The sequence below is a fragment of the Cottoperca gobio genome, unplaced genomic scaffold, assembly GCF_900634415.1.
Source record: "Cottoperca gobio unplaced genomic scaffold, fCotGob3.1 fCotGob3_124arrow_ctg1, whole genome shotgun sequence".
Lineage (NCBI taxonomy): Eukaryota > Metazoa > Chordata > Actinopteri > Perciformes > Bovichtidae > Cottoperca > Cottoperca gobio.
Window position 1 is genome coordinate 30,291 of NW_021166794.1, and position 14,710 is coordinate 45,000.

Below are 14,710 nucleotides of genomic sequence, written 5' to 3' on the forward strand. Positions count from 1 at the left end.
GAGACTTTGATGATTAATATGTCAACCCAATGTCGACTTTTTAATGATAATTGATAAATAAAAGCAAATGTATCTGCAGGAATAGGTGCTACTAGTAGAGAATATATGTTTTGTCATCTTAAAAAGGTAATTTCCAACGTGCATATTTATGAGGGAAGAACATCAACAACACAGTCTTTACCCTAAAAATAGAAAAATACTTTCTCAGGGATGTAAAATGATCCAACTCGGTTTCCCTGAAAGCCAAACACGTGGGCTGAGAACACACATGCTCAAAGACGTTCAATACAAACAGATCTACATCCTCAAAAACCTCCATAAACGTGATCTGGAATATGTTCTGACATCATTGTGATGCAATATCTCTTCCCAAAAGATCAAAGCAAAGTGAGTGATGAGTGTGGAAGAGTATTTCATGGCAAAGAGGGACTGAATGTCTCCTCGGGGGACAACAAAGCACATCTTATCTTCGGTGGATGCATCTTTGCTTCACTCAAGCACCGAGACTACAAACTAAGACTGAGGAACGCTGCAGAGAGAAACAGGAAGAGACTCATGAGGACGGATGAGGGGGGGGGGGGGGGGGAGGTCTGCCTCCTCAGCGTCAGGGAGGTGTGTTGTGCTGAGGAGATGAGGAGACACTTCACTGCGGAGAAGAAAAGTGACACGACGAGCAGCTGATTGGCCTCCTGATGCTCCATCATCCCTCCATCCACCTGTCGTCCCCATTGTTCGTCACGGCGTTCTCAAAGCATTGGATCTAAAAGGGCTGATTACACCCACATATAGAGCAACGGTAAGACTTTCAAACTTCTCCAGCAAGTTTAACATGCACAGTTTTAAACACTGCAGGCAGAAATATAAAAAATGCTCCTGTAATAATCTTGACGTTTGCTATTTTAGTCCCACATGGACGTCCTGTGGGCAGTGAACACAGAGCTGCTGTCTAACGTGTTGCTTATAACGGTCCCTGAATGCAACGTTTGATCGTAGGGAAATAAAGTGAAATTAATTTATGTGTTGTTAAAATAAGTTTTACTTCCTTTCCTGGTGACTAACATGATCTAATTCATGCAACTAAATATAAAGATTAGTGTATGAAATGACACTTATTTAAGAGGAAGCTGTCGTCAGTGATTGGACCAGATTCACTAGAATTTAAATCAATTAAGAATATGTTTTAAATCGATTCTCAGTGACGCCATTTTCATTTCAAAACGCATGATGTTTTGCAACACACAGCGACCTTTTGATTTGTGTGTCACGCTACTGAAATTAGACTCCTGCTCATGAACTAAATCACAACACCGATCACTTTCTAAAGTAATACACTTCTGGTCGAGCAAAGGTCTGAAAATGTGACAGATTTCATTCATGTCATTGATTATGACACTTGGCTTATCATTTGCCCTTTGGCTGTTTGGCTGGTGCCCATAGTGCAGCTCCGGTTACACTTGTGCTCCTTTATACTCCACCAAAGCACGGTGAAACGTCCTTTGCTGACTTGTTTAAGATCCAAGTTTTGTATTTAGAGCATGAAACACAAGCAGCAGGAGCAGAAAGGATGTAAAATGCGACACAAACGAAGCTGCTGAGTCACCAAATCTCAGAAATGAACACTGTGAACACTGTTCTCATCGGTTACAATTACATTTAACTCACAATCTTAATCAGTCCATTAGGGTTGCAACAATTAAAAGTAGTTTTTCATGCAAAATTGGCAGAAAATGCAGTTTTGACAAACGTAAAACAGCACATTGAGCTACCGACAACCGGAAGTTTTGCCATATTTTGGTGAAAGTGTGACAGTATTAGTGCAGATTATGATGCATGAATGGTTGACATAGTTTCCTGCTGGCTCAAACCTCGAGTCCACTGTGACTCCCCATGGATCCAGGCTGACTGCAGCTGCCGTCCTCAATAAAAAGGGAAAGCTAAACACTTTTCAGAGCCACCTTTCTAAACCAACAGGCAGTGAGAGTTTTCTGTGGAGTATTCCTTTAATATATCACCTCCTACCACAGCATGTATCAAAACCTAATGAGAGGCTATCTGAAATATCTAAACTTCATTTCCAAACATATGTAATAACGTTTTCTAAAAGGAGCAACTCTGCCAATGAATGTGCATGAAGGTGGAGTTAACAACTTGTCATGTCAGAGGAGAGGCTGCTGCTGCATGCAGGTCATTATTCAGCATTATTAAAGTCACGGGGTTCAGGGAAAAGTCTGCTTACAGGACCAGGGAGCGTTAAAACAACCGTTTACAGCTGCAGGAGGTGAGACTTCACTGCTCACACCACATATACTGCAGCTTGTATTCTAGGTCTGCACGAATGGTGATTATTTACATTTAAAGAAACAGAGCACTGCTTCCCCCTACACCTTGCACTGCATCCCTGCTGATTAACACATCTTTGCATCAAAATAAGTCACCGGAAATCATTTTTCTCGTCTGCTCCCTGTTGTGTGTTTTCCTCTGGACTGCAGCTGCAACATTCAGGAAAGTTTCCTCTGAACGTCAATATCACACTGAACAGAAAGAGTTTCTGTTCATCAGCCAACAGCATAAGGAAGTGTTGTTAAGTTGCTTTCAACCCTGTTTGTTCCCCGCAGAAAAATAATTAGACGACTTTAATGCTTCTATTATTAATAGTTCAGTCAGTGACAAGTGAAGGAAATGATCATTAAAAGCAAATAGTTATGCATTTGGATGTGTTGGAAAAGGGCAGTGATAGAGGAAGTATTCAGAGCCTGTGCTTAAACGATTAAGTAGTAATACCACACGTATACGTTTCAAAATGTTACTTAAAGAAAAGCATGTGAGCCGGTTTATTAAACTGAGGGGACGAGAAGAGAAACTCAGGGGGTTCAGCGTGCACATGTGCCGACAGTATCTCAGCATATCCTCCTTTCTTTCATTCCAGCCTTCCTTCATTCCTTTCCTCTGGACTTCCTTTCCTTGCTTCCTCCCTTCCTTTGTCCCTTCTCTCCTTCTCTAATAATTTCTTTCTTAGATCCTTCCTTCTTTATATCCTCATTTCCTTTTTTGTCTTTTACTTCTTTCCTCCCACTTCTTTTCCTTTGGTTCTTCCTGCGTTCTTTTTGTCTTTCACTTCCCCATTTCTTTCCTTCCCTTGATTCCTTCCTTCTTCCCTTATCTCCTTCCCTTGATTCCTTCCTTCTTCCCTTATCTCCTTCCCTTGATTCCTTCCTTCTTCCCTTATCTCCTTCCCTCTTCCCTCTCTTTTTCTCCTTTCTGTTCTTCTTTCCTGATGAGCTAATGCTTTCATTCAGAACTACTGATGGATGCAACAGTTGGAAAAGGAAAGATTAACAAAAGTGAACAAAGTGAACCACCGAAAATCGTAGAGCTCTGCATGTATTTCTGAGAGAGAGACAGACAGACAGACAGAGACAGACAGACAGACAGACAGAGACAGACAGAGAGACAGACAGACAGAGAGACAGACAGAGAGACAGACAGACAGACAGAGAGACAGACAGAGAGACAGACAGACAGAGAGACAGACAGAGAGACAGAGACAGACAGACAGAGAGACAGAGACAGAGAGAGACAGACAGACAGTGAGACAGACAGACAGAGACAGACAGACAGAGAGACAGAGACAGAGAGAGACAGACAGACAGTGAGACAGACAGACAGAGGGAGAGACAGACAGAGAGAGACAGAGATACAGACAGAGGGAGACAGACAGACAGAGACAGACAGACAGAGACAGACAGAGAGACAGACAGACAGAGACAGACAGAGACAGACAGACAGACAGACAGAGGGAGAGACAGACAGACAGAGACAGACAGACAGACAGACAGAGACAGACAGACAGACACAGACACAGACACAGACAGACAGAGAGACAGACAGACACAGACACAGACACAGACAGACAGAGAGACAGACAGACAGACAGAGAGACAGACAGACAGACAGACAGACAGACAGAGACAGAGAGACAGACAGACAGAGAGAGAGACAGAGAGAGACAGACAGACAGAGAGGATATATGGATACAGGTTTGAGAAGTAGACTCTATAGACTCTATAGACTCTATAGGAGGACGCATCAACAGTGGGCGGCCACAACCTTTCCCCCACATCTTGCTGACTCAGCGTTATACAAGATGTGTTTAGGTTCCTCTTACACGACGCAGATACACATAAGAAATGTTTTCCCTCGGTACATCCGGTCTCCTCAGTCGACTCCCCGCCGGGCCTAAGCATCTGAAGTGTACTTTTAAGATGTTTAACTTTAAACTACAGTGTGTTATAAAAGAAGTAAACTCCTTTAAGGAATAACTCGGTGCGTAGGTTGTGTGTAACGGTAGCGAGTGTGCGGTTGAGAGAGACAGAGAGTGTGAACGTAGCGCAGTGCATTTACACTTTATGTGTCGGTGAATAAATGCTTTAACTCTGACACAAGCCAAGTTCCTGTGTGTTGTTGCTACCTGCTGATTAAAGTGAAGAGGGTGAGGCCGGAGCTCTTTACCAACGTGCATAAAAATGCTGCTGCATCCAAAATGGGGACGATCACAGCTGAGAGCCGGCACTTTAAAGATATTATTTGCACATATATACATATATATATATATATATATATATATATATATATATATATATATATATAGAGAGAGAGAGAGAGAGAGCAACATCCACTGAATGAGCAGGAAAACATTTGAACAACATGTTTCACAGTTGATGCTCGAGGACAACAGCAAAAAACGTGTGTTTACAGGACAAACAAGAAAATCAAACCGGAGCAGTGAGGTTTTCAAAACACAAACCCTGATCCCTGGAGCTAATCTAATCTGTGAAAATAAATGACCAAGCGCTTCCATGAAAGCTGTCCCCAGACACTCCACTAGCTTTCAACACCAAAACAAATATTTTGAGAGTTCCTGTTACCAGAAAAAGCCACTTTTATCTAACTGAGCTGATTACCCAACTGAACTAGGACAGAAGAGACCCTAAAACACACACACACACACACACACACACACACACACACACACACACAGGCAGTCAACTTTGACTTTACTTGGTCATCCTCCACCAAATCCAATGTTCAATACCTGATGCAAAGAATAAGCCACATATCAAATACATATTCTGTATGAAAATGCACAACGTTCAGGGTGCAATGATGGTGAAGATGTTTGTAGCCTGTGATCCCATTTATATCTCCTAAAACTCTTAAAGGGAGATCGTCAGGATGTTTTCAAGTAGGTTTGTAGAGGACCAGCTGTGGACAGGGGGGTAAAAAACCCCAATGTCAGTTTAAGCGTACCCTATATTTAGAATATTTTCTAATATTTCTTCTAAGTTTCTAACGATAACGGCTTCAGCTCCTCGTTGGAAACAGACCGTGTAGCTGTTTCAGATGCTGTCTGACATCACGAGCACACATGTTGAAGCGTATGACACATTAAATATGTATATCACTATATACACAGTAGTGTACACAATAATGATATTAATGCTGAAAATGGTATCTATGGTTACGTTGTTGCTGAAAAGTAAAAGCACCAATTATAATTATGCACATCAAATCATCCTATTTGTCACACAAATGGGAGAACACACACACACACACACACACACACACACACACTCTCAGTATCTAATAATAGCAGCATCATGGTTGCAGGTGAGAGGTTGAACAAACTGTCCCTGGGTTCATTGGAATAATCGTTTCCTCTGTTTGTGTGGACGTTCGACTGCGCTCAGCACGACCTTCTTGTCTTGACGCCACGTCTCTGGTTTTATCCCCTCAGCCTGTAGGTGGCGCTCTCTTCTCTCTCCGTTCTGGCCGTCGCTGCTCAGGCTACCTGTCCGGTGCGTCCTCCGGTTGAAACAGACAGATACTGTAGAGCAGAAACTACTGTATGTATGCACGAGGTTCAGCTTTGCTGTCATTGAACAATAAAAAGGACGGCACGGTGAAATGCAGCTGTAGCCTGCTTCACTTTACACGCACGGAAAATGTATGAACACATATTAAAATATAGAATAAAACAGTAAAAATAGAACAAAGAATATAAAAGAAGCACTACAGGATGAAATAAATGGAAAAACTAAAATTATTTTACAATAAATATGTACTGCTTTACAAATATTGACAAATAACTTTAGCAGTAAATATACCTTTTAGAAACGAGACGTGTACAAAGAATAATCAGCAATGATTCTGTTATTCAGTTAATTAAGGGATGTTTTAAGCAACCATTCAAACTTAAATAAGTTCCTTTATTGTCCACCATGGAGAAAGTATGTTTGAAGTTATGTTAAATTATCTTTAGTTGCAACAACAGACGTTTAATAAAGCTGTCGAATTAAAAAACGTAACAAAAAACTGGTAAAATTACACTAAAAAATCAAGAGCTTAATGATGCCAGTCAGGATTACATACATGTAACGTCCTTTAAAACAGAGGGTTTGTATTTGGGAGGGACACGGCTCTGCTGCTCGTGATGACGCGGGAATATCTTCTCTTTACTTGATATCTGTAAAAACAATATGATGAAAATATAAACTCCTGCCTGTCTCTCTCTCTCTCTCCCTCTCTCTCCCTCTCTCTGTCCCTGTCTCTCCCTCTCTCTCTCTCTCTCTCTCTCTCTCTCTCTCTCTCTCTCTCTGTCTCTCTCTCCCTCTCTCTGTCCCTGACTCTCTCTCTCTCTCTCTCTCTCTCTGTGTCTCTGTGTGTCTCTCTCTCTCTCTTCCTGTCTGTCTGTCTGTCTCTCTCTCTCTCTCTCTCTCTCTCTCCCTCTCTCTGTCCCTGTCTCTCCCTCTCTCTCTCTCTCTCTCTCTCTCTCTCTCTATCTCTCTCTCTCTCTCTCTCTCTCTCTCTCCCTCTCTCTGACTCTTCTATCTCTCTCTTCTCTCTCTCTTCTCTGTGTCTCTGTGTGTTCTCTCTCTCTCTCTTCCTGTCTGTTCGTTCTGTCTGGTCTGTCTGTCTGTCTGTCTGTCTGCTTCTGTCTGTTCTCTCTTCTCTCTCTCCCTCTCTCTGTCCCTGCTCTCTCTCGTCCCTGTCTCTCTCTCTCTCTGTCTCTCTGGTCTGTCTCTCTCTCCCTCTCTCTGTCCCTGTCTCTCCCTCTCTCTCCTCTCTCTCTCCTCTTCTCTCTCTCTCTATCTACTCTCTCTCTCCTATCTCTCTCCCTTCTCTCTGTCCCTGACTCTCTCTCTCTCTCTCTCCTCTCTATCTCCTGTGTCTCTGGTTGTTCTCTCTCTCTCTCTTCCTGTCTGTCTGTCTGTCTGTCTGTCTGTCTGTCTGTTCTGTTCTGTCTGTCTTGTCTCTCTCTCTCTCTCCCTCTCTCTGTCCCTGTCTCTCTCTGTCCCTGTCTCTCTCTCTCTCTGTCTCTCTGTCTGTCTCTCTCTCCCTCTCTCTGTCCCTGTCTCTCTGTCTGTCTCTCTCTCTCTCTTCCTGTCTGTCTGTCTGTCTGTCTGTCTGTCTGTCTGTCTGTCTGTCTGTCTGTCTGTCTGTCTCTCTCTCTCTCTCTCTCTGTGTCTCTGTGTCTGTCTGTCTCTCTCTCTCTCCCTCTCTCTCTCTCTCCCTCTCCCTCTGTGTCTCTCTAACGTGTTGACAATGTAGGTAGGCGACTCCACACATCACCATGACCAGCGTCAACTCTCCAGCCTGTCTGCTTGCCCGTAACCACTTCTACAGAAGTATGCACACACACACACACACACACACACACACACACACACACACACACACACACACACACACACACACACACACCTTTGACCTAAACTCTGAGTTTTTCTCTCTGGTTCAGTACTTAAAAACACGTCTACTGTACAATCAATAAGTCTGACCTGGCACAGAAAGTTGTGTATCTACGTGTTCACATGATGTGAACAAATATTTGTGAACGTTGTGGACACAACCAGGTCTGTTTTTGAAACCAGCCAAGTCACAGATAGTTCTAGTTTTATTGGCACAGATGTTAAGTGAAAAAACAGAAGTGAGAAAGGGTAAAGAAACTAAACAGTGTGAATGCACAATATTTAATCCACACACACACACACACCCACACACACACACACACACACACACACACACACACTTGGATGAGTGTCCAGAACACGCGAGCAAAACACTTCAAGATAAATAAACATGAAAACCATAACATATATGATACAATAATGATAGTTAGTGTTTGTAACGTATAACAATAAACAAGTCATTAAACAATAAGCCAATTAATCAATTACTGCATTGACAGAAATATTTAATAATCAATCAGGTAAAAATACAGAATATGCGTCGCTTTAAATGTTGCTGCCACAAGGAATTGTGGGAAGGCCTTATCTCCTTTCCTTGGTAAGGTCCAGTGTACCCTATGCTGAAGGAGATAAGGAAAGGAAGCATTGAAGCACCTTTCCTCAGCATTTAGAGGATTCAAACAGCTCTTATCACGGCTGACACTACAAGACCACATAAAGCTTCCTTTCCCATGTCGTCTTTGAGCTTCTGTGTCACAGTGAAATAAAGTGTGTGTCTCTCTCTCTCTCTCTCTCTCTCTCTCTCTCTCTCTCTCTCTCTCTCTCTAGACTTCTGCCCCAGTCCGGAGCAGATGAAGCCTGTGTTCAGCTGTGAGAACAGACACAATCAGAGACAGGTCACCCTCTGGGTCACCAGGGGAACGTGTCCAGGTAAATACATACACACGTTTTAGTGCCGATCTATAGAAGGGCTTTCTCATTGCAGGGGTTTGATGCCATTGAGCCACAAACTCCACGAGCCCCAGTGTGTAAACATGTAGGCACTTTATATCCCCCCTAACCCTGTGGCTCTCAGCCCAGAGCTCATTCTTTCCGACATCAATCTCCACAAATAGAAAGTTTCCTTAGGTTTAGAGGTTTTTTACCGAGAGCCGAATTATCCACAGAGGTCTCCTCGTCTCCAAAACAAACAGACCCGGTGATTAAAACCGGTAAAAACACGGAATGAAACACTTTCACGTTCAAAATGAGTGTTTCCCAGGTGGACACAGGACGGAGGGGCTGCAGGCCGAGCAGAGCTGCCGCTAACGTTTGCTCAGCTCGTTTCTCTGATAACTTAAGATCCAGACGTCTGATGACTAAAATCATTCATCAGGTTAAAAGATAGCTAAAAACAACCAGGATGTATCAAAGTGTATTAAAAAAAACGTGCTTAAAACGTCAATATATGACAACTTGAGTCAGACAACCACATGCTCCAAATGAAACGCACCGTTAACTTAAACTGTTGGGATCATGTAGGAACACAACTGAACAAAATGTCCCAATAATCTATATTTTTGACTCAACTCTTGGTACTTCTCTTTCTTCCCAGGATTCCCAGGGGGCATTGGCACCAAAGGATTATGGGTGAACATTGTCCTGGGCTCTTCTTCTTCTCCTCCTCACTTCTCCACCTCCAAACCATCGAGCACTGCTGACCGGGGCGTCAAGTAGAAGGAAACAAGCGCACCTCAAATGGTTTATAGACAGAAAGGAAGTTAAGAAATCAGGACCCCCTAACTTCCCCATTTCTCTGCACGGCTGGCTGCTCCGGAGCGGACACTTAAATATCCCTGTGGACAAAGTGCCTGACATTTAATATCCAAGCAATTTTATGAAATTGGAGTCAAAAGTTGCCAAATGTCATCACAAAATTGGATTATGACAAAGACATTTTCAACTACTTGCAGCTCTTTTATAGAGAAAAAGGTTCCTCCACACATCCGACAGTCCGAAACTATTACAACATTCAAGTCACATCTCAAAACTCACTTATTCAAATTGGCCTACTCTCTGTAGTAAGGATAATAACATATGTTATGATTCCAGGCCCCGATCCACAGACATATTATCATCTCTGAATAAACCTGCAGAGTGTTTCAGTCACAGGGACGTCTCTGCTTAAGTTCTTGTTTTTACTCTTAGAAAGTTATGAGCACATTTCCTCTTCCACAGTTGCAGCAGAAACAGTTTCCTCAAATGTGTACTCGGAGTTTCATTTGATTTATGAAAGTGTTGAAAGTGATGACAGGGACACAGAATATTTCACGTATTGCTGCATCAGCCAAATGTGTGAGTCATTCATAAATAAAGCAGAAACACTAAATATTCTTCTACATGTGAGGATTTGCTGCTTTTCTCTGTTTGCACTGCTGGTTGGATAGAAAACAGAATTTGAAGACATCACCTTGGACTGAACTTTTCCCTTTTTTCATCTTTATATACTTATAGAACATATATATACTTATATATATATCCAACAATCAATTTATCAAAGACATAAATTAGATTGACAGGGCGAATCATCATCAGCCTTATTCTTCATCCTGACTGCACCCAGGAAGTTAAAGACGAGGTGGAGATCCAGACAGAGAAGAGAGAAGTTCTGCTCCTTCACTCCCACTTTTCAAAGACCCGGTGAACTGGAAAAACTGCAGCGTGGCACGACGAACGAGCCGCAGAACAAACCCTCTGCTCAGCCTTTCAACACTGTCATGCAGAGCGGCCACTCTGCAGCATTGTTTGTCTTTCCTCTGTTTCATAGAGACACACAGAGAACCTGGGTGGGGTGTGTGTGTGTGTGTGTGTGTGTGTGTGTGTGTGTGTGTGTGTGTGTGTGTGTGTGTGTGTGTGTGTGTGTGTGTGTGTGTGTGTGTGGGCTTACACAAAACCATTTTACAGTGAAATGGGAAATTGTTGCGTCAGGATTTGTGCTGCTCGACAGTCAGCAGGGAGATTTTTCTCCACGTCAGGAAAACTCATATAAATCAGAGGATAAAGGGGATGTGTGGAATTGTAATTTTGGGTTGGTTGGTGTTTTCTTTCTGCTCCATCACCTCCCCGAGTGTGCATGGAGCAGTGGGTCTCTATGTGATGACCACAGTAGGATTTAGATATAAATGTAACTATTATTGCAGTTAACACACAAAATATAGTTAATATTCACAAAACAATTTTAAAAAAGCATTTGGAATTGGACATAAACATTTTACAGCAATGCAGCCAGAGCTCTATCATAACAGTAGACGCATTAATGAGTCAAAAAATGGTCAATATATTTGTTCAAGCAAAAACAGTCTTCTTCTTCCTCCTCCTCCTTCCTCCTCCTCCTCCCTCCTCCTTCCTCCTCCTCCCTCCTCCTCCTTCCTCCTCCTCCTTCCTCCCTCCTCCTTCCTCCTTAGAAATCTCAAAATTCAGGCACTTGATTGAAACTTCAGAAGCAAAACAGAAGTTCTCCCTCTGGACGGGCGAGAGGAGCCCAGTTTGTGCAGGAATGTTTTTGTTTTAAATCCAGACACTGCTGGACTGTTTCCAGATGTGCTGTGTGTTTTAACGCTGAGCAAACAGTTACACAACTCCAGACTCTGGGTTCACCAGGAGCAGCAGTGGGAGGTGAAGTGCTCTGTGTTTACTCTGTTCCTGGATTAGCCCTGTACAAAGCCAGAGCACCACTCCCTGGCAAACACTGACACCTTCACCTTCTGCTCCCTACAGAGCTATTTCTACCAACGGCTATTATAATAAAGTATAAGCAGAGTTTAAATCATGTTATCACAACTACAGAGAACGCTGCATGTGTTCTTCTTACGTAGGTAATGGTTTGCTGATGGCACATTTCTGCTTTAAATGTTGTGTGTGAAGAAACAAAGATATGAACCCAACACAGAACATTAGGCTGCAAGAGTTTACTTTATTGCATTTGCAATCACAAGGTGACAAAAGTGAAACATGTTAAACAAAAGGCATGTGTATGCACCACAGAATTACAAACACAGTACAAATGTTAAAAAACACAAACTGGGCTTATGAGTTGCATCAGTCTGCATTCATTTCTTTTTCATAGTTTAATTTAAAAAACCACAAGGTGACAGAAACAAGAAAGACAGCCTGTAACTATAATGAATAATAATAAAAACTAATAATAAGGTTGTAAACAGGACATCCTCCCGTCACCTAGCGTTGGTCATAGATTAGATTCCCCCCCTCCCCTCCCCTCCCCCGAGGTGTGCCGTGGATCAGAGTGAGACTGCAGGATCAGGAAGAGGTGGGGCTTCCCGCGTCGCTGCTCTCACTCACCTGCCGTTGCATCACCATCTCCCTGGCAACGCAGGTGATCTGACCATTGGTCACTGCACCTTGGACCCCCGCCCTGAGAGAGACAAAGAGGTGCAGAGATGGTGAAAAGCTTGTATAAGAGAAAGGATGTGACCGTACACCGCAGTGTTACAATGCAAACAGATCACTTTCCTCATAGAAGAAGAAACCTCCATCTTCAAACCAGGACAATTATTTACTTTGTGTATTGAGATTTTTAATCAACGGTTTTCAACGGCGGCAGCTTTATTTTACAAAATGTACAAAGCTGGCCTCATCTGCAGCTCCAAATTGAATCTCAACCAAAGTTGGAGAGAGCAGCGTGTAAGGACTTAGAACTGGATTAAAATAAGATGCAGTATTAGGGTGTGTGTGTGTGCGCAAAGGGTGTGTGCTTATACTTACTTCTGCTGTGCCTCCTCAGTCAGTGAAGTCATCCCTGGCGGCTTCCCAAAGAAGAAACTGGACCACCAATGGCCAGAGTCCTGCTTGGGGAGTCCTGTGGAGGCAGATGATGAAGGTTAAATAAGGTTTCTGTCCGTGGAGTTTGTATTTGACATTGTAACACTCCGGGACAAAGTGGACGACAGTTTTAACATTCTTCACCAGATTAAAAACTATTTCGCTCTTCATTATGAGCGGTGCCAGAAACTGCAGCCACTGAAGCGAGACAGCAGACTGAACAATTCACAGTCGCCAAGTGTAGACGAGAGTGTGTGTGTGTGTGTGTGTGTGTGTGTGTGTGTGTGTGTGTGTGTGTCATCAGCTACACTCTGAGGTGGACGTGACTCAGGTTTCCCTTCCGGACTCGGCCTCGTGTTTGGCTCTGTGTCAAAACAGACTGATGCTTCGAGTGGTGTCTGAGCAGCTGCATTTATACGACAACCGTGTGCAATAATTAGCTTCTAGGTCAAGTCAATGATCAGACTGGGGCCACTTAGGGACGTACACTTACTAGGTTATAACACAAAGCAAACACTACTATACAGTCTTTTAACTAGGTTTTTTTGCCACTTTATGTACGTCAATCAAATGTCATTGTGTAAAACTGACTCCACTCACTCTCTTCCCCTGTCACCTACTTTCATTAACAGTGTGTGTGTGTTTCAGCTGACCCAGCGGTTGCCAACACAAACCATGAGCCAGCACGTATCGGTCGGCACAGATGGTTTTCACATAAAGCCGAGAGGCACGGATCCAGGATCAGTGGTGCAGTCAGCAGATATGAACTGTTGCCGAGTGTCATGCTGGTGCAGAAGGAGCTGAACGCACGAGTGCCAAGCACGGGGAGCTTTTTATGTTAACACTGACGTCTGAATCTGAACCAGAGAAATGGTGAATTTCAGGGTTAAGAAATCCCTTAATCCTGAGATCAAAGTGAAAATACATGACTCACAATGACTGCTCGATCGGACCCGAGTCATCCTGAACGATGATTCAACCATAGTAGCTCTGCGTGGGCTGAGGAGATCCCTTGAGGTTACTGAAACTCAAGCTCTGTATGACGTGGATCGAGCAATGTCATCGTCTTTTGAAATTGTTTTAGGAGTGTATGCGAGTTGTCTTGCATCATTTCCTGACTTGACTACAAACTCTGACTTTCTCTGGCAGCAGCTTCGAGTCATCAATATTTAACCTATAATCATTTTATTGGTTTACTACTCATAACCCTGCTACACACGGTCGGACACTCTGCTACACACGGTCGGACACTCTGCTACACACGGTCGGACACTCTGCTACACACGGTCGGACACTCTGCTACACACGGTCGACACCCTGCTACACACGGTCGGACACCTGCTACACACGGTCGGACACCCTGCTACACACGGTCGGACACTCTGCTACACACGGTCGGACACTCTGCTACACACGGTTGGACACTCTGCTACACACGGTCGGACACTCTGCTACACACGGTCGGACACTCTGCTACACACGGTCGGACACTCTGCTACACACGGTCGGACACCCCGCTACACACGGTCGGGACACTCTGCTACACACGGTCGGACATATACAGAGGTTGTTGTTTTCTTTTGAAATCAGCTTGTGAATATTGTTGTGTGAAAATATAAATAGTGTGTTTGTAAGCCCTCCTCCCTTTAGACTTTCATTGAAATGGGTTCATAAAGGACATTTTTTGAAGATTTTCCACACTGACACACATTTAATTGTGCAGGGAAACGTATTCATGGACACAAACACACACCTGGATGGTGAGGGATGACCTCTCCACTGTACTCCGAACTGCCACAAGAGCTGCTACTGGATGTAGAGCCGATGCGCCCTGCAGGAGGACAGAATGAGCAGAAAAAGAGTTGAACAAAGGTTTGATTTAATCACAGCGAGTCACTCAAACTGAATAAGTGACATGTTAAATATGTCCTGATTAATTTAGCATAGATTACACTGAAGGATTAATTCTTTCACCCACAGGGAGAACTCATTGTTGTTGCATATTACCTACGTGTTGCCTTAAAATGAGAGGGGCGGGGGCATTCACATGGACACAGAGAATCTAAATCCTTTTTCGTCTTGTTATATAACCGCAGCCTGAAGAGGCCACTCTGTGGTTGCAATGCTCGCTCCTGCGGTTTGAT

At 43.4% G+C, this 14,710-nt stretch overlaps 1 protein-coding gene across 1 annotated transcript in view; it reads right to left on the reverse strand.

The window, feature by feature from the left end:
- Positions 1–11,680: 11,680 nt before the first annotated feature.
- The window catches only part of ppdpfb (pancreatic progenitor cell differentiation and proliferation factor b), a 4,955-nt gene continuing 1,925 nt past the window's right edge, over positions 11,681–14,710 (reverse strand). The window contains exons 3-5 of the mRNA XM_029426183.1: positions 14,320–14,397; positions 12,510–12,603; positions 11,681–12,159 (exon numbers count right to left, since the gene is read on the reverse strand). Of these exons, the coding sequence (XP_029282043.1) occupies positions 12,045–12,159; positions 12,510–12,603; positions 14,320–14,397 (287 nt within the window). The 3' untranslated portion in view covers positions 11,681–12,044. The remainder of the gene's footprint in view (positions 12,160–12,509; positions 12,604–14,319; positions 14,398–14,710) is intronic.